Below are 21,815 nucleotides of genomic sequence, written 5' to 3' on the forward strand. Positions count from 1 at the left end.
AATGACGGCACTAGTACAGTGTATATCCACCTTTCGCAGCAATGCAGGCTGCTATTCTCCCATGGAGACGATCGTAGAGATGCTGGATGTAGTCCTGTGGAATGGCTTGCCATGCCATTTCCACCTGGCGCCTCAGTTGGACCAGCGTTCATGCTGGACGTGCAGACCGCGTGAGACGACGCTTCATCCAGTCCCAAACATGCTCAATGGGGGACAGATCCGGAGATCTTGCTGGCCAGGATAGTTGACTTACACCTTCTAGAGCATGTTGGGTGGCACGGGATACATGCGAACTTGCATTGTCCTGTTGGAACAGCAAGTTCCCTTGCCGGTCTAGGAATGGTAGAACGATGGGTTCAATGACGGTTTGGATGTACCGTGCACTATTCAGTGTCCCCTCGATGATCACCAGTGGTGTACGGCCAGTGTAGGAGATCGCTCCCCACACCATGATGCCGGGTGTTGGCCCTGTGTGCCTCGGTCGTATGCAGTCCTGATTGTGGCGCTCACCTGCACGGCGCCAAACACACATACGACCAACATTGGCACCAAGGCAGAAGCGACTCTCATCGCTGAAGACGAAACGTCTCCATTCGTCCCTCCATTCACGCCTGTCGCGACACCACTGGAGGCGGGCTGCACGATGTTGGGGTGTGAGCGGAAGACGGCCTAACGGTGTGCGGGATCGTAGCCCAGCTTCATGGAGACGGTTGCGAATGGTCCTCGCTGATACCCCAGGAGCAACAGTGTCCCTAATTTGCTGGGAAGTGGCAGTGCGGTCCCCTACGGCACTGCGTAGGATCCTACGGTCTTGGCGTGCATCCGTGCGTCGGTGCGGTCCGGTCCCAGGTCGACGGGCACGTGCACCTTCCGCCGACCACTGGCGACAACATCGATGTACTGTGGAGACCTCACACCCCACGTGTTGAGCAATTCAGCGGTACGTCCACCCGGCCTCCCGCATGCCCACTATACGCCCTCGCTCAAAGTCCGTCAACTGCACATACGGTTCACGTCCACGCTGTCGCGGCATGCTACCAGTGTTAAAGACTGCGATGGAGCTCCGTATGCCACGGCAAACTGGCTGACACTGACGGCGGCGGTGCACAAATGCTGCGCAGCTAGCGCCATTTGACGGCCAACACCGTGGTTCCTGGTGTGTCCGCTGTGTCGTGCGTGTGATCATTGCTTGTACAGCCCTCTCGCAGTGTCCGGAGCAAGTATGGTGGGTCTGACACACCGGTGTCAATGTGTTCTTTTTTCCATTTCCTGGAGTGTATGCAGTAGATTATGAATGATGTGAAATGCCGTACATATATAGAAATGAAGAGGGATGTAGACATATGAGGCAGTTGACATATTGCTGCAAATTAGCCTCAGGATTGAATACCAAAGAGAGAGAGTGTATGTCACTTCTGGTACAGGTGCATGTGAACACAAGCTGTTAACAAATACTTTTACCACATGGAATTGTCTTTTCAACACAGAGCTGATATTAGATCACAACTGATGATATGGATTTGGGAATGTGAAGCTGCATCGTCTTTGTATTAACTTACCCGTATCTAGCAAAATTTGTCCACATCTGTATCAACCTGCTCCTCGTAATAGCTCCTTCAGACCCTGGTTGCAAATTCTCACCTCCTCCCCAATGGAACATGTAGTTGGTTTCATTATCGTGGCCAGCACCTGTAAGTCGTACAAGAAAACAAAAAGTATGAAATCGTATGCATTTCCATTTCTTATGTATATTTTGTTCAGCAAGTAATTTAAGATATTGTAATTTAATAGTGGACGTATTTGTAGTTTATGATCCAACAGTGTCAGAATGTGAGAGATACAAATAATTCATAAATAATAATATTTATAGGAAATATAACATTGTCTTTGTTCAAATGTTTCTTGAATGTATGATACAGCATATACTTACACAGTTTAAATATTATTCCAAAATAAACAATTCAAAACACACAGAAAATTTCAAGTTTCCATAAGTTACAATGAAATTCAATTTGAGTTGTGTACATCTGTAGGTCTGTGTTCTAAATGGCAACTAATTTTGAATAAAAGTGCTGTGAATTATTGCTCTTCTGTAAACATTAACACTGTAACATTTCATTACAAACCAGCACATTATCAAGAGAACCTACATGTAGATGTGTCAGGGCATTATCAGAAATATTATTTTATCAGTTCATTTCTTCAGTATACATGATAAAATCAGACTCTCACTCAGGACAGCACAACATGTGTAATGTATACTGCTTACACATCACTCAAACAATTGCAATGTAATGATGCATGCCACACAAAAATAACTAGAATCTATCCATTACCACTACAGTCACCACTACTAGCACCATCCCCCTGGTGGTTCTGTTAATATATGGTGGACAACATATGAAACTATGGAATACATCAGAATCCATAATACTATGTTTATCAGGGCCAACATGACTTTATTACAAATATATGTATACTTGAAACAAACACACTTCATGCACACATGACTGCCAGCTCTGACAGCTCAGCCCAGAATGTTGGCTCAAGATGCCGAAGTTGGTGGTCACGTGCGTGTGAGGTGTGCTTGCTTGTGTGAATTAATAGTGTGTGTTTCTCTTGTAGTATTGTAGCCATAGGGTTCTACATTTTTGCATTACTTCAAGTACAATGTTTTTCATTTCTGAACATTTAAAGTAATTTTGTCTTTTTATAAATCCTATTTTCAGCAACCACAGTTACACAAGTAAGGTAGCCAGTGCACCATCTTTTGTGACTGTATAAAAGTGTTGTTTATACCATACATGTTTCATATAATTTCAAGCATCTTCAGTGGTCACTGTAACAGTGTGGTTTTCTGTACAAATCTTTTCTCCAAGATCATAAACAGTTCTCATGTTTTAAATTACTCTATTAAACAATACGAACTTTCAATTATTCATTTAAAACACAAGAACTGTTTACAGTACTGGCAAACAGATTTTTAAGGAAAAACACAACATAATGGCAACCACTGAAAATGTTTTTAAACAAAGAAAAACACATATGATTTAAGTAAGACTTTTATTACAGTTACAAAAGATGGTGAATAACACACATTACTCATATTTACAGCAAGCTGCCAATTTTTGCATCACTCTGAAATCCTGTCAATGGTAGTTCTGTGAAACACTTCTACCTCACTGCATTTAAATGGATGTGCCCTGCATGTTCTTCCAACTACTAGGCACAGATTTTTGTTCAAGTGCTCTCTATATTTTATGTAGGATATGATAGAGATTCCATCACTCCCTCAGGCCTTGCGCAATTTTAGTGATTTCTGCTGTATTTCAGTGCCATTACATCTTCATAGTGGTGCCAGAATTATTTCCCTTTGTTAAAGGGTGTTTGAAAATAAGTTACCATTTCTCATTTTTATTTGTTATCCTCTGTTTATGTTCCTGTGCCATTCATGACTGTCTAGTCACTAACTTGGGTGCCAGTGAGTGCTAAAACAAGTGATTAGAATGTCTCTTAATTTTGAGAGAGATCTTTCAATGAGATTCTACTAAGGTAATCATTTACTATTCACAGAAATTCAAAAGAAACCTGCAATAGGATTATTATTACCAGTTGCTTCTAGAATTTGTATGATTATCCACATTCAAGAATAGAAGATGCATGTTAGTTGTTGCCGCGCGGGATTAACCGAGTGGTCTAAGGCGCTGCAGTCATGGACTGTGTGGCTGGTCCCGGTGGAGGTTCCAGTCCTCCTTCGGGCATGGGTGTGTGTGTTTGTCCTTAGGATAATTTAGGTTAAGTAGTGTGTAAGCTTAGGGACTGATGACCTTAGCAGTTAAGTCACATAAGATTCCACACACATTTGAACATTTTTTTGTTAGTTGTTGCCAAGTAGCTGTGGTCATTGTAAAAATGCCTCTACTATTACAGATGTAGAGAGCTGCTACTCATTGTTGAATATTAATACTAAATATAAGTACTGAAGTAACAGCTATGGTACTAATTTTTATATGTTGAATTTAGGCAGTATACATGCAACTAATATCTGGGCACTGATGACTGCGCAGTTGAATGCCCCACAAACCAAACATCACAACTAATATCTTTCTGTGCAGTGATAGTATAATAAAGTTTACGTAATTATTTATCAGATTTATTGGTGTTTTTCTCTATGCTGAGATGAAGATGAAGAAAACTCTTGAAGAGAACTGCTCCATCATGGATAATGCCACCCATGGTCTTTTATTGCATTATACTTAGGGATGACAACCAACAAGCTGTCTGTCCGCATGAAAGGCCACCAACAAACTGTTGCTGATCACACAATGACTGCTTCACAGCCTGTGCCATATGGATCCTTCTTATCAACACCAGCTTTTCTGAATTGCACATGTGGGAACTTTCCCTGCAATACATCCTACGTTCCGATAACCCTCCTGGCTTCAAACTTTGTCAGTCACTATCCTCATCCATCCAGCCCCCTCCCTGTTCTTATTCAAGCACTACACAGCCATCATTTCACTGCCACACCCAGTCTTTTAATTTCTTTTTCTTTCTCTCCTTTCCGCTACTGACCTCCTCTCCCCTCCACACCTTCTCTCCTGCCCTCTGTCTAAACTGGAACACTTCACTGTCCACCACTCCCACCATACTATCCTTCCCCCTCCTCACCCCAGCCTCCTCCTTACCCCCACCCAGTTGCCACTCCCATCATGGACTGCTCTCAGTGTGGTTTCAGTTCACTGAGACTACAGACATGTGTGCAAGTTGTGTTTGCATGAGAGTGTGTGTGTGTGTGTGTGTGTGTGTGTGTGTGTGTGTGTGTGTGTGTGTGTCTACTGCTAACAAAGTCCATTACGGCTGAAAGCTATAATTGTGTGATTTTTTTTTTTTGTTGTGCTTATTGCAACTCAGCATCTCCACTTTCCCTCTCTTGTATTGTTACATTCCATCCTGGATTTTCCATTGTTTAATTTTGATAATATTTAGACAACTGTGTGGAACATGATATCCTCGTGCAAAGTAAAAGTAGTCAATACAGCATATTCATGATTTTTATCATATCTGCATAGCAATAAACAGATTGCATCAGTTCTGGATCCATCACGTAACAAAAGATAATGTGAACTCAAAGCAGTTTCATAATGTTTGTCACAGACTTCTACACTGGGTCCTGAACAGATGGTAATAATTAAACTTGGATGAGACTGAGTACACAAACATTAATACTTCTGATAGAATACCAGAAATGGTAACAATGGAAATGTTGACAGGGATGTTAAAAGATAATGCACTGAAGCCATCATTGTTTATGACATATATATCAACAACCTAGGCACTGGTATCAAGTCCAGTAAAAGATTGTTTGCAGTTGATCCTAGGATTATCTCAGATAAGACTATTAGCTGATTATGGAGTCCATCAGGAAGAATTTGCTACACTGATCAAAGATGGGTTGCAAATTTTAGCAAGAGCCAGTTAGTTACCTTCTGCTCCACAAGATCAAAAGCAAAATTTATGTTGAGGTTACTTATTAAGTAAAATTATTTTAAATCTCTCCATGCTTGACAACAAACTCCACTACTGCCATTATTAAAAGGAGGAGTCTCCATGCCAAACAAAGACCAACTCAAAGCGATGAGGCTTGTGAAGGGCTGCTCAGGGGAAGAGAATCAAGAAGCATGAATCTCCTTGATTAGCCTCATCAAGAGCATTGCAATTACACATGCAGCTCATACCAGTCTTGTCTGACCTCAGATCTTCAGAGTATCCATAAACAGCAATCAGATTTATCCATTTAAATCACAAGTTTGATAGTAGTGGCCTGAAATAGTTTTCATCAGAAATTTGGAAGAAAATTTGTGGATTAGTTGCTATGTGATGATGGATTACATGATTTCCTGGTTATCACTGTTAGCATTCAACCGCGATTCTTATACATATATTTTAACAACGCGTTTCAAGAGACAATGCTCTCATCATCAGGCTGTAAAGTCTATGTCATGAAATTAAACGGACTAAAAAGACAAAATATCATCACAATAGAGTAAAACAGAATTAAAAGTATACTGGACTGTGGGTCCTCGTCTTACATTGAAGTTGTTGACACAAGTCGATGGCCGTCCCATAGCTACCAAGTATGCTGTCGCACTGTACCGGCTCGGGAGCTGTTGTGGACTGACGTGCCTAGGTGTTGTGGCGTGGTTGCAGCCGTGTGCTTGATGGTAACGCTATGCTATTGGGCACCTTATTTCCTTAATGCATTGGTCTGCCATCGTTAGCCTCTCGCAACTCCGTCAGCGACATACTACAAGTTTAAAATCGCATACCAACGCTAAAATAATTCTAAAAGCACGCTAAAAAATCTCATTTCTTTAAAATTATCTTGTGCATTTAGAGTATTGCTTTGTTTCTTTTCATGGATAGCTATCTCGAATTCCTCTAGTAAATCAAGTTTCCTCCCTTTGTTTTCTACATGCAATATTTCTACGTTATCTTCTATGCTATTAAGGGGGTGGCCTGTTTCATACATATGGTTCGCAACAGCTGATTTGTCATAATTTCCTAACCTGAATGCATTGTTATGTTCTTTATACCGGATCATGAATGATCTTCCTGTCTGCCCTATATGTTTTGCATCACAAGTTCTGCACTGAATTTTATAAACTCCCGATCTTTCAAACTTATTTCTCTTCTCGCCAATATCGTGCTTAAGGCTATACCTCACTAGGTTATTAGTCTGAAAAGCTATTTTAACATCATATGGCTTAAAAATATTTGCTATCTTTTGTGAGACTGTTCCGTAGTATGGCATCGTGATAATTTTCACTTTCTCTCCACCAGGTTTTTTTTCTTTTTGCGCTTATTACTTTTCCATAACCGTTTTTGAACCATATCTATTCTGTAACCGTTATTCATCGCTATTCTCTTAACAGTATTAATTTCAGTCTCCCTATATTTTTCCCTCATAGGTATATTGACTGCCCTATGCACGAGACTACGGAAAGCAGCTTCTTTATACGCCTGCGGATGGCATGAATCATTTGGGATCACGACATCAGTCGTAGTTTGTTTTCTATAAATGGAGAACGTATGTTTGTTGCTCTGCTTTTTTATATTCAGGTCCAGGAACTGTAAACAATTATCAGTTTCATACTCCACGGTAAATTCTATTTTACTATTTCCTCAATGTCCTCACGGGAACCATCGACAAGTAATAGAGTGTCGTCAACATAACGGGTGTAATAAACAATTTTATCCATAATGTTATCATCCGAATTTAGAACTTTATCTTCAAGGTCATTGATAAAAATGTCCGCCATAGTTCCTGAAATACTGGACCCCATGGCTAACCCATTGTCCTGAATATAAAATTTGTTATTAAACGTAAAATAATTAAAACTTGTAATGAGCTATAGGAGTTCAATAAATTCAATTGTCTCTTGCGTTGAAATTGTACCGTATTTAAGGAAATTTCTCTTTATGATTTCTACAGTTTCGTTAACCGGAACACTGGAGTATAAGTTCTTAACATCCAATGAAACCAAACGGTAAGTGTCAGTGACTGGCGTATCTTTAATTTCACCTATCATGGTAATACTACCATGCATCGAATAGTTATTTTTATACACGTAAGTCTTTTTCAGAATTTGGTTCAACAATTTCGTTATTTTATATGCTGGACTATTTCGACCGTTAACAATCGGATGAACCCGATGCAGATCTTTATAAATGATTACAATCATAAGATAGTTCAAGAACCTTCCAGAAATAATACATATTAAATAACAAATAATTGCTGGCAGTTGGGTTTGAACTGATAACCTGCAGAATGCCAGCCTGTCATACACCTACTATGCCACACTGCAATAACTACAGCTTGTGGAACTGATCTCTCTCCTGGAGGAATGGGACCCCACTGTTTCATAAAATCTTATTGGAGTCATATACAGCTCTCTGAATCTAGATCTTATCAATGGCCTCAGCATGGCAACATTGGCAGATCCTCATCTCCTGGTGATGTCGTCACATCATCTCAACTATGATGTGCATTGAAGATAGCCTCCCCGACCTTCCATCATGATTGTTGAGTGGATTTTCAGTTTCCTTGGACATCTCATCATCAATTTGCGCCTCATGACTGCAGTAGGGCTTCATATGGAAAACATGGATGATGTCTCTCCACTTTTGTCTTCTCAATGAAGGCTCATAAGCCTCAGCTTCATATGCGATATTTGACAAGCAGTGAGAGATATGATATGGGCCAAACAAGCACTTTGGGAACTTTTCTGCTTCTCCCAATTTCCACACAGACATAAAAATCCATCTGGGCAAAGCTTGACATTACAACACTTTTGTTCTTTCTCCTGAATGTCCAGGGTCTGTATGCAATGCAGCTACCTTACGTCTTTGGCCCTGGCAGTGAGAAGTTTCACATAATAATCTTGAGTATCATTTTGTTGAAATGGGGAGATTGTATTCATTGTCATATCTGCCTCATGACCATTGGAAAGAAGGAACGTTGTAAAGCCTCTAGTGCCTTGCTGCACTGTGTTGTATGTAAATGTCATGAGATGCAGTACTGTATGCTAATCTCTCTCTTTGACAACAACATGCATCAAGAACATATTTGCCAACACCTTATAAGAGTACCAGTATTCTATGACATCACTCATCTGTGGGTGCTAGACAGATGTTATCCTGAGGGTGATGTTGCAATTTGAAATTACCTCTGATGCTAGTTTTGATTGGAAAACTTTTCCACAGTCATAGATTATCGGACAGGATGCTCTGTGTTTCAAAATGACCTATTATAGAAGGGTTCTTGCAATTTACAGAACATCAGCAGTTGGCACAGCTTTGGTGACAGCATGGAAGGTGATGAAGACAAAGCAGACTATTATCCATCAAATGATAAATGTACCCAAGAGGTCAATTCCAATTTGCTGGAAAGGTACTGCTGCAGGCAGATTTGGTTGCTTACACAGCGTCTAATGGGTCAGTAGAGACCTAGCCAATGATATCTACACCTGATTCTGTCTAGAGTCGTCATGAATTCCAAGTGACAAAATGGTGGAGTGTCACGGGAATACTTCAGAATAGCTGGCTGTAGTTGAACTGGATGACAAGCAACCATTTCTGACATGCTGGAGATATTTGTTAATTGGAATTCTCCTTTTCTTGATTCCTTAAACCTGAAAGTTTTTATGGTTTTCAGCATTGCTGGATATCCTTCAATTCAGTAACAATGTTATTTGGTACAGTGATGACTGGAATTTCATCCACATTTATGTGTTCTGCCAAAGGATTCCCTGAAAGGCAGTTGGCATCCCTGTCTTCGTGTCCATGTTTTGGTTGCCGCTGTGATGTCATATTCCTGAAGTGAAGCTACTGAAAAGGAAATGAAGAGAATAAAATGTGCTCAGTAGTATGTAGAGTATATATTTGGTTATGATGTTGATATAGTTATATGTAATTTTGGGGTTTTTATTATTAACTGTTTCCTGGATGGTATATTTATGTTGTATAAAATAATTTGCACAGCCGATGTAAATGGAATTTAAGGTAGAAGTTGTATTTAAGTAAGTATTACAGGAATTTTACTATGATTTAGAAGATATGCATGGATGTACTGTATGTGTGAAAAATTTAAATTATTTATTTCTGACATATGTGTGGAAACATAGGGAAATTTAAGTGTATATAATGCTATTTTTGTTATCAAACATGGGGGAAGAATTTGGTTCTGGGGGCTTTAGATATCTGCATGTATATGATTGCATTTATGTGCAGAAATGTTGAAAAGTAGAAAATAAGCAGCTGTGGTGCACAAAATAACCTATGAAGGTTAAGTTTGGTGGTCTGGGGTGACATGAGTAGGGGAATATACACTGATTTATTTGTTCTCTCTTACTGTAATGTATAAACTTCCTACTCATATTCAGACTAAGGAAATCAATGAATTTTGTATGGGTATTTATGCAGCAGTGAGAGCAGGAATTAATTTGTTTAATGTAAATTCATACCAACAGTATACACATAAATTTACATTACGTTAGTTTCTAAACAGCGAACTCTGTTTTAAAATACAAATATGTGCTGTGGAGCATTTGTGTGTGTATGTATGTGCATGTGTGTGCATCCACATGTGTGGGGTGTCCAAGTGGGTGCGCATGTGGGCATGCACATGAACGCGAGTGTGAGTCAGTGTAGGCACGTGCTTGCATTCTTGGTTAATACATTTTTTAGTCAACAAGAGTAATTGTTTTTGATAACTGTCACAATCATAGTTAACACAGTAACCTGAGCTCAATGCCATAAGTATTCTTGAATAAGAGGCTAGGGGAACTATCTCAATTACTATGCCTTAACAACCAGTTATTTTACAAACCAACTGAGTGGCCAGAACCAACAACCATTTCGGGCACTAAGGCACACACTAATAGCAGACACGGATTACTGAGGGATATACTTGTTTCACAACATTTGAATACTACCATATATGATAATGAAGGAAACTGTCTTACTTTGTGTGCTGCCTTACGGCAGATCTTGTCATGGGGGAGGCCTTGTCAGAGAGGTCCACCACATGAACGTTTAGGGAAGTGATTCCAGTGGTGGTTTCTTGTTGCCTTCCACTGATGATGATGATGAAATGATAATGAGGGCAACGCAACACTCAGTCCCTGAGTGGAGAAAATCTCTGACCCAGCTGGGAATCGAACCCAGGCCCCTTGGCATGACAGATCGCCGCACTGACCACTCAGCTATCGTGGCGGACTGTGGAAACTGAAGAAATGAAATAAAATTTGTGCCCTGGTTGGGACTTCAGCCTGGTTCTCCTTGCTTACTAGGCAAGTATGCTAGCCATTACACCACAATAGCAGTATAGATGACACAGCTCCATCGACTACACTAGTCCAATGCCTTCCATAACACAAACTTCAGTTCACGTCTTCAGCTTATTTTCCCCTTCTTAAATCATTACTTTTGCTGAGTCTCTCTGGTACTGGAATAGTATTGGAATAGCACCCCAATTTTGGATGTAATGGGGAAATACTGCCTGTACCACAAGTGTAGGCAATCTGCAGATCTGATATAATTAAATTTTACTCAAGATATTTAATTACATCAGATCTACAGATCACCTACACCTGAGGTACAAGCAGGATTTCCCAATTATGTAAAAAACCTGGGGCACTATTTCAATACCAGAGAGTTTCGGCAATAGTGATGGTTTAAGAAGGAGGGGGAAAGAATGCTGCAGACGTGAATTGAAGTTTGTGCTAGGAAGGGTGTTTTACTAGGGTAGTCCATGCAGGTGGGTTATGTGTACTGCTATGGTTGTGCAAAGGCTAGCACACCTGCATAGTAAGCAAAGACACTGCGGTTCAAGCCCAGGGCATAAATTTTGATTCATTTCTTCAGCTTCCATCATTAACATAGTTGAAGCTGAGAGTCATACATCCAAAGGAAAATTGAATTGTATCAGATCTATCACACTACCATCATTCACACCTCCAGATGCATATGGATTTCAATCCACTAACTGCAGACAATTTCATAATCACTGTCATATAGTCTCCATGGAGTCCAACGCCTACTATGTCAGCCTTAAGAGAAATAGTAAATATCGGCAATAGCTCCCTTCAATTCACAACTACGTGAAGACTGCCAGTGTCAACCTGCAGCCTTGCTAATCAAATTGAAAGCTGCTTGAGTGGCACAGCAATTAATTCCAAATTAATGTGTAACAAGCAATATTTACAGCAACATCAAACATGCCAACAGCTGTCTAACTATCTCTGCAGTACTTAAAACCCACAAAAATTCATTCAACAACTACAACAACTAAAATGTACTCAACAGCTGCCCAGGTTATTTCAGCGTCACCTAAATCCATCAGTAAATTTAAACAATAAACTGTTGCAAAGCTAACAAACACAATGGCTGCTCAGCTAATCTGTGTAGGACTTAAAAACCAGATGAAAATTTAACCACAGTTGCAACACCCCTGACAAATTCAATAACTGTCTAACTGATCCTTGCAAACTTAAAAACTCATTAATATTTGAACAAAAGGCAAAAACCACTTAAGACAACTATCAAGGAATTTCTTCCAAGGAACAGACAAAATGGTAGATATCGAAATACACTCCTGGAAATGGAAAAAAGAACACATTGACACTGGTGTGTCAGACCCACCATACCTGCTCCGGACACTGCGAGAGGGCTGTACAAGCAATGATCACACGCATGGCACAGCGGACACACCAGGAACGGCGGTGTTGGCCGACGAATGGCGCTAGCTGCGCAGCATTTGTGCACCGCCGCCGTCAGTGTCAGCCAGTTTGCCGTGGCATACGGAGCTCCATCGCAGTCTTTAACACTGGTAGCATGCCGCGACAGCGTGGACGTGAACCGTATGTGCAGTTGACGGACTTTGAGCGAGGGCGTATAGTGGGCATGCGGGAGGCCGGGTGGACGTACCGCCGAATTGCTCAACATGTGGGGCGTGAGGTCTCCACAGTACATCGACGTTGTCGCCAGTGGTCGGCGGAAGGTGCACGTGCCCGTCGACCTGGGACCGGACCGCAGCGACGCACGGATGCACGCCAAGACCGTAGGATCCTACGCAGTGCCGTAGGGGACCGCACCGCCACTTCCCAGCAAATTAGGGACACTGTTGCTCCTGGGGTATCGGCGAGGACCATTCGCAACCGTCTCCATGAAGCTGGGCTACGGTCCTGCACACCGTTAGGCCGTCTTCCGCTCACGCCCCAACATCGTGCAGCCCGCCTCCAGTGGTGTCGCGACAGGCGTGAATGGAGGGACGAACGAAGACGTGTCGTCTTCAGCGATGAGAGTCGCTTCTGCCTTGGTGCCAATGATGGTCGTATGCGTGTTTGGCGCCGTGCAGGTGAGCGCCACAATCAGGACTGCATACGACCGAGGCACACAGGGCCAACACCCGGCATCATGGTGTGGGGAGCGATCTCCTACACTGGCCGTACACCACTGGTGATCGTCGAGGGGACACTGAATAGTGCACGGTACATCCAAACCGTCATCGAACCCATCGTTCTACCATTCCTAGACCGGCAAGGGAACTTGCTGTTCCAACAGGACAATGCACGTCCGCATGTATCCCGTGCCACCCAACGTGCTCTAGAAGGTGTAAGTCAACTACCCTGGCCAGCAAGATCTCCGGATCTGTCCCCCATTGAGCATGTTTGGGACTGGATGAAGCGTCGTCTCACGCGGTCTGCACGTCCAGCACGAACGCTGGTCCAACTGAGGCGCCAGGTGGAAATGGCATGGCAAGCCGTTCCACAGGACTACATCCAGCATCTCTACGATCGTCTCCATGGGAGAATAGCAGCCTGCATTGCTGCGAAAGGTGGATATACACTGTACTAGTGCCGACATTGTGCATGCTCTGTTGCCTGTGTCTATGTGCCTGTGGTTCTGTCAGTGTGATCATGTGATGTATCTGACCCCAGGAATGTGTCAATAAAGTTTCCCCTTCCTGGGACAATGAATTCACGGTGTTCTTATTTCAATTTCCAGGAGTGTAGATGACAGAGGGATAGGGAAACAATTAAAATCGCTCAAAAGTGGAAGGCTGCTGCACCCGATGGGGTACCAGTTCGAATTTAAACAGAGTACACAAAGGAACTTGCCCCCCTTCTTGCAGCTGTGCACCGTAGGTCTTTAGAAGAGCGTAGCGTTCCAAAGGATTGGAAAATGGCACAGGTCATCCCCGTTTCGAAGAAGGGATGTTGAACAGATGTGCAGAACTATAGACCTATATCTCTAATGTTGATCAGTTGTAGAATTTTGGAACATGTATTATGTTCGAGTATAATGACTTTTCTGGAGACTGAGAAATCTACTCTGTAGGAATCAGCATGGGTTTCGAAAAAGATGATCGTGTGAAACCCAGCTCGCACTTTTCGTCCACGAGACTCAAGAGGGGCATAGACACGGGTTCACAGGTAGATGCCGTGTTTCTTGACTTCTGCAAGGGATTCGATATAGTTCCCCACAGTCATTTAATGAACAAAGTAAGAGCATATGGACTATCATGCCAGTTGTGTGATTGGATTGACGAGGTCCTAGATAACAGAACACAACATGTCATTCTCAATGGAGAGAAGTCTTCCGAAGTAAGAGTGATTTCGGGTGTGCCACAGGGGAGTGTTGTAGGACAATTGCTATTCACAATATACATAAACGACCTTGTGGATAACATTGGAAGTTCACTGAGGCTTTTTGCGGATGATACTAGGGTATATCAAGAGGTTGTAACAATGGAAAATTGTACTGAACTGCAGGAGGATCTGCAACGAATTGACGCATCGTGCAGGGAATGGCAATTGAATCTCAATGTAGACAAGTGTAATGTGCTGTGAATACATACAAAGAAAGATCCTTTATCATTTAGCTACAAGATAGCAGGTCAGCAACTGGAAGCAGTTAATTCCATGAATTATCTGGGAGTACGCATTAGAAGTGATTTAAAATGGAATGATCATATAAAGTTGATCATCAGTAAAGCGGATGCCAGACTGAGATTCATTGGAAGAATCCTAAGGAAATGCAATCCGAAAACAAAGGAAGCAGGTTACAGTACACTTGTTTGCCCACTGCTTGAATATTGCTCACCAGTGTGGGAACCCTACCAGATAGGGTTGATAGAAGAGATAGAGAAGATCCAACAGAGAGCAGCGCGCTTTGTTACAGGCTCATTTAGTAATCGCGAAAGTGTTACAGAGATGGTAGACAAACTCCAGTGAAAGACTCTACAGGAAAGACGCTCAATAGCTCAGTACGGGCTTTTGTTGAAGTTTCGAGAACATACCTTCAGCGAGGAGTCAAGCAGTATATTGCTCCCTCCTACGTATATCTCGCAAAGAGGCCATGAGGATAAAATCAGAGAGATTAGAGCCCACATACTGACAATCTTTCTTTCCAGGAACAATACGAGACTGGAATAGAAGGGAGAGTCAATAGAGGTACTCAAAGTACCCTCCACCACACACCGTCAGGCGGCTTGCGGAGTATGGATGTAGATGTAGATGTACAACAGAAAAGTCAGCTCAATAATCTCGAGGTGACCCACAGCACAACCCACTGAAGCTCACTTGCCAACCATTCTGCCTCCATGCTGCAGCCAGATCCCCAAACGCTCCCTGCCTTATGAAAGAGGGCATTTCAAACTTAACCTCTAACTGAGCCAAGCCAAAAGGTGAGATATATGTCTGTGGCAAGCGCCATATCGCATAATACATTTTGTACAAAATTAAAGTTTCATTGAAATTAGTGGCCTCTACATATTCAGGAACAGAATAAAAATAGTGCTAGAACATTATATTGGTAATGTTTCACATTGAAAGGGTTTTTATTATTTTTTTATTTAACAAGATAATTTGTTGTAGAGCATGTAGTCTATGTGTCTCACATGTCCATGGCATTAATCCATTCTCCAATTTGTCAGATGTGATGGTCATGCATGCCATTATTTGTTTCAAATATATAGAGAGTCTTATTTACAAATGAGTAACTGGTATTATATCTGAACAGCTTGTTTTTCCATCATGCTTTGTTATTCCTACCAGCTGCCCTCTGTTTGATAGATACAACTGAAACCAATTATTACAGACTCTTCTGATTCCATAAGTGATAGTTAGTGTATAACAATGTGTGATTGACTAGATCAAACGTTTTCATTAGATCAATGAAAAGACAAGAAAGATTGTGTTTTTCATTAAATACATGCATTATGTGGTCAGCAAATGAAAAGAGAGCCAAACTACTGTGCTGTTAGTATAGAGTGATTTTCAGGAAAGGACATTACTGGAGTACATAAAGTTTTTTTCTGTATTTTTGGACACCGCTGGAAGTAGGGATATAGGTCAGCATTTAATGATCTCATGCTTCTCTCTGTTCTGTGTAATGAAATATCGTGGTGGTTTTGGTTGGCTGAGGGAAAATGCCAGTACCCATGGAGCAGTTGATTATGTTGCAAAGGGGCTGTACTATTTCATGAGCAAGCCAATTTATTATATAGGTAAGTAAAACATCAAGGCCATTTTCATGTTCCATTAATTAGGAGAACAAACTGCAGATATTGGGAATTTGTCAGATCTTTTACACTTTGGACAGAATGTTTTGTCAGTGGAGATTGACTGACTGAAAGACTGCTAGCAATTCCAGAAAAGTGTTAATTGAATGTATCACAAATATGTGTTTGATATCTGTTATTTGTTTGCAGATATGCTAGTGTTTTCTGTTAGGAGTCAGGTTGTAAAATTTCTTTGACAATATCCTACATGGATTTACATTTGTTATTAGAAACATTTATGCACACTTTATTTTCTAGTTGTTTTGCTTTATATATTACTTCACAAAATATCTTCTTGTATAACCTTGTTCTACACTTTGCTCATAGTGTGGCCTCTTAGTGTTATACGACATTCTTATATCATTTGTGATCCACTTATTACCAGTTTTCCTTGTTGAGTATTGCAATTTGATTTGTTTTTTTATTGGAAATGGCACAATGAAATGATAATCCAGTATGTCAAGGATTGGTGATGTTTTCTTATCTACATTATCTTCCTTGTAAATAATATCCCAGGACTGAAACTGAAGTTGATTTTTAAACATGCTGATTTTGCACAGTTCTTTGATGTGCCTTCTGTAGATGAAAGTATGTGTTAACTTTTCTATGTTTGTCCTAAACTAAGTCATAACAAGATATCCTGATGGTCAGAGATCCATTGGTCCATTTGAGAACATTAAAAATGACTACAGCAGCTTCAGTTATTGTGATCGCTTCTCAGCTTTGGTTACTGATAACTAGATACCAGTGTCTATGAGTTTAATTTGTACACCACAGGTATGTTCTTTCCAATTTTTGGTTTATACTCAGGTGTATTTGTGTTTTTTGTTTTTATTCACTGATCACTATGTGAAATTTTTAACTTCCAACACTGAAGATGATCACTATGTGATTGAAAATCGATTTTACTATCAATAAAACATCAATATTACGGCCAACACTGACCTTCCTATTAATTTCACATACCATTAAGGTCTGCTGATAATGTACTCAGTATTTGTTGCAATATAATTTATTTGTCTTTAATGATGTATTGGAAAATGTAGTAGAGATGTAACTTTTGCCACAGTCTTCTCTGGGAACTGAATTCCAAAAATCTGTCTGATTTTATATGCATTTTATATTTGTTTAATAATGCTTCAGATGACCTTTTTTCTCATAGAGTTTCATTTTATCATTCATTATTGATGTGTTTTACTTTACAGGTAACAACAAGGGAGATTTTCTAATATTGTTCATGAGCAATACTTTTCTATTTTCTCTGAAACAGTTTTCTTATCTGGAAATAAAAAAGGGGAAATTTTATATTTTTTGCAGTGCCGTAAGTAGGACTTCTTGATGGTTTACTACAGAATAGCTATTAATACCTGATTTTGTCTACATTTGCTTGATGCTCTTCTATATCTCATTGAGCTTACAACACAAAACACTTTTTTTTTGTCCAGCCACATACAGGGTGTTTCAAAAATGACCGGTACATTTGAAAGGGCAATAAAAACTAAACGAGCAGCGATAGAAATACACCGTTTGTTGCAATATGCTTGGGACAACAGTACATTTTCAGGCGGTCAAACTTTCAAAATTACAGTAGTTACAATTTTCAACAACAGATGGCGCTGCAAGTGATGTGAAAGATATAGAAGACAACGCAGTCTGTGGGTGCGCCATTCTGTACGTCGTCTTTCTGCTGTAAGCGTGTGCTGTTCACAACGTGCAAGTGTGCTGTGGACAACATGGTTTATTCCTTAGAACAGAGGATTTTTCTGGTGTTGGAATTCCACCGCCTAGAACACAGTGTTGTTGCAACAAGACGAAGTTTTCAACGGAGGTTTAATGTAACCAAAGGACCGAAAAGCGATACAATAAAGGATCTGTTTGAAAAATTTCAACGGACTGGGAACGTGACGGATGAACGTGCTGGAAAGGTAGGGTGACCGCGTACGGCAACCACAGAGGGCAACGCGCAGCTAGTGCAGCAGGTGATCCAACAGCGGCCTCGGGTTTCCGTTCGCCATGTTGCAGCTGCAGTCCAAATGACGCCAACATCCACGTATCGTCTCATGCGCCAGAGTTTACACCTCTATCCATACAAAATTCAAATGCGGCAACCCCTCAGCGCCGCTACCATTGCTGCACGAGAGACATTCGCTAACGATATAGTGCACAGGATTGATGACGGCGATATGCATGTGGGCAGCATTTGGTTTACTGACGAAGCTTATTTTTACCTGGACGGCTTTGTCAGTAAACAGAACTGGCGCATATGGGGAACCGAAAAGCCCCATGTTGCAGTCCCATCGTCCCTGCATCCTCAAAAAGTACTGGTCTGGGCCGCCATTTCTTCCAAAGGAATCATTGGCCCGTTTTTCAGATCCGAAATGATTACTGCATCACGCTATCTGGACATTCTTCATGAATTTGTGGCAGTACAAACTGCCTTAGACGACACTGTGAACACCTCGTGGTTTATGCAAGATGGTGCCCGGCCACATCGCACGGCCAATGTCTTTAATTTCCTGAATGAATATTTCGATGAACGTGTGATTGCTTTGGGCTATCCGAAACATACAGGAGGCGACGTGGATTGCCCTCTCTATTCGCCAGACATGAACCCCTGTGACTTCTTTCTGTGGGGACACTTGAAAGACCAGGTGTACCGCCAGAATCCAGAAACAATTGAACAGCTGAAGCAGTGCATCTCATCTGCATGTGAAGCCATTCCGCCAGACACGTTGTTAAAGGTTTCGGGTAATTTCATTCAGAGACTACGTCATATTATTGCTACGCATGGTGGATATGTGGAAAATATCGTACTATAGAGTTTCCCAGACCGCAGCGCCATCTGTTGTTGAAAATTGTAACTACTGTAATTTCGAAAGTTTGTCTGCCTGAAAATGTACTGTTGTCCCAAGCATATTGCAACAAATGGTGTATTTCTATCGCTGCTCGTTTAGTTTTTATTGCCGTTTCAAATATATCGGTCATTTTTGAAACACCCTGTATATATAACATTTTCATACGTGTTCTCTCTCTGTAACTTCTACTTTCTGCAATAGTTTCCTTCACTTTACTCAACCTTTGTTCTTCCATTCTAGTTCTTTCCACTTCAACATTAAATCCCCTTATTTTTACCTGATATTCAACTGTCTTCTTAACCACACACCAACTTTGCAGTATCATCGAAGAGGTTAACTTACTTCATTATTTCCCAGACTGTTACACCCTCCCACTCCCACATTAAACTATTTATTACAGCAGCTATGAAGCAGCTTAAAAACAAAATTCTTATGGCTGTTCAAAAACTTCATGTTTATTTTTATCTACAAACAATAGTTGAATCTGAATTTTAATTTTGGTTGTACTACAAAGAAAACATTTTAATTGTATTCATAGTCTCGTTGTTCTGTAATGGAAGTCAATTCAGTATAAATGTTTAATTCAAGTCTCAGTTGATTATGACATAGTGACTCATCACTTCAAAGAGCTCAAGGTATTTTCATTATTTTAAGAAGTAGCAATCTGCTCATCACACACAATCGGGTAGGCAATGAAGTATGAAGTCATCAATATCAATGATGGCAGTAATTTCTTTACCTAAAATAAATAAATACACATACCTTCCAAACCAGGATAGCTAGTCAGAGGTCCAAAATAAGAGAAATAGTAATAATAAACGGGCTGAGTTGAATGCTGTGCCATTCTCTGCACCACAACGTCAATGCCTTCACCAAAGAGGAGAGCACTCGTGCACTGTGTAAATAAAGCAGATATTCAGAATTCAGTATTCAGTTTATTTACCATTGACCACTTACAGTGGAATAGGTCTGAACATTAAATATACAATTAACAATAACTTTACAGTAAAGTTTTTACAATTTAATTCCACTTCTTTTAGGAATATTCTTATAAACTAATGTCAATGATTATTTCAAAATATTCTGTTATCTTATAAAATGGGTGTTTGGGTAACCAGTCACAAAAATTACATTTGAAAATATACTGGTAAGTGACTGAGCAGATGCTGGAAGTTTATTGAAGAGTTTTAAACTCATTATTTTTTGTGAGTTTTGCAGTCTTTGTGAGTGTGTGTCTTGGTATGTCGAAGTCCAGTTTGCCTTTGGTCTTGTGGGGATGTATGTTCTCTCTGGTCTTGAACTCATTAATGTTGCTTTTGACAAAAAGCAGTTCTGTGTAGATGTTTAGATTCACAACAGTTAATATCATGTGCTTGATAAAGAGGGAGCAGCAGTGTTCCTTAGACTTAACTTTGCTCATTATTCTGATAACTTTGTTTTGAATTTTCAGAATTTCACTGACAAAGCAAGAATGTCCCCATAACAATATGCCATAGGAAATGTGTGATTGAAACAGGCCAAAAATATACCACCTTTACATACTCATCAGTGACTACATCTGTCAGTCTCCTGATGAGATAACACAATCTTGCTATTCTCTTGCAGATATGGCTAATATGTTCCTCCCAGTTTAATTTTGAATCAATGTGGAAGCCTAACAATTTTACTGATTTGCTTTCAACAGCTGTAGTTAAACCCAGAATTAGTTCCTGTGTTTTATCAGGATTACATAGAAGTTCATTAGAAGAAAATCAATTTATTACTAGTTCTAGTTTTTCCTGTGTTACCTGATGAAGATCTGTTGTGTCATTGTGTGTATTGAGCAGTGTTGTGTCATCTGCATAACACACAATTGAATTTGCTCCTACATGGTAAGATAAGCCATTAATTGCAATGATGAACAGAAAAGGACCTTGGACCGAGCCCTGAGGCACTCCAGTCCAAACTTCCTTCAGCGAGGAGCATTTATTTTTAATTGATACAAACTGTCTCCTGTTACTTAAGTATGATTCGATTATATCTAAAGATGGTTTATGTATACCATAAAATTCCAGTTTTGCAAGTAGAGTGTTAAATGGTATGCAGTCAAAGGCTTTGCTAAGATCACAAAGTACAACTGATACTAGATCCTTATTTTCGAGTGCAGTTAACACCTGGTTAACAGCTTCAGTGACAGCAGTAGTGGTATTTTTACCATGTTGATATACACACTGTCTGTTGGAGAGATAATGCTTTTCAAAATAGTTATTTAGTTGGCTGTACATTAGATATTCAAACACTTTAGAGAAAATTGGGACAATAAAAACTGGTCAATAGTTTTGGGGCAGATGCTTATCTCCCTTTTTAAAGACTGGTATCACTTTTGTAGTTTTGAGTGCATCTGGGAAAACTCCAGATTCTAAACACATATTAAAAATGAAAGAAAGAGATTGACAGATAAAATGTATTTTTTCTTTCATTAGATACTTAGAAAACCAATAACAGTCCATACTTTTGGAGTTGGTGAACCTTGCCACAGCTTTTACAATATCCTCTGGGGTGACAACATTCTGGTGGAAAGTATACCTCCTATGAGGCACAGTACCAAGATGATCTAGTGCACAAGTGCCATTTTCTTGATTTTGTTTTTCAGCTCACTCACTGAGGTTAGGAAGTAATTATTTACTTCTTCTGCGACCAGCATTGCATCTTGTGTGTGGGTTTGTGAATTATACTGGTTGATGATGCCCCATGCTGCTTTACATTTGTTGGGAGCACTTTCAATGTAATGTTCACATGGATGTTTTTTGGCCAAGGACAGTTTGTCTTTGTTGGTTTTTTTACATTTTGTATAA

At 40.4% G+C, this 21,815-nt stretch overlaps 1 protein-coding gene across 1 annotated transcript in view; it reads right to left on the reverse strand.

Moving 5' to 3' along the window:
* LOC124712219 (esterase FE4-like) overlaps positions 1-21,815 on the reverse strand; it is a 123,228-nt gene that overhangs the window by 18,903 nt on the left and 82,510 nt on the right. Inside the window, 2 exon segments of the mRNA XM_047242516.1 lie at positions 1,560-1,689; positions 19,744-19,876. Coding sequence (XP_047098472.1) covers positions 1,560-1,689; positions 19,744-19,876 — 263 coding nt within the window.

Source organism: Schistocerca piceifrons, chromosome 1 (assembly GCF_021461385.2).
Source record: "Schistocerca piceifrons isolate TAMUIC-IGC-003096 chromosome 1, iqSchPice1.1, whole genome shotgun sequence".
Lineage (NCBI taxonomy): Eukaryota > Metazoa > Arthropoda > Insecta > Orthoptera > Acrididae > Schistocerca > Schistocerca piceifrons.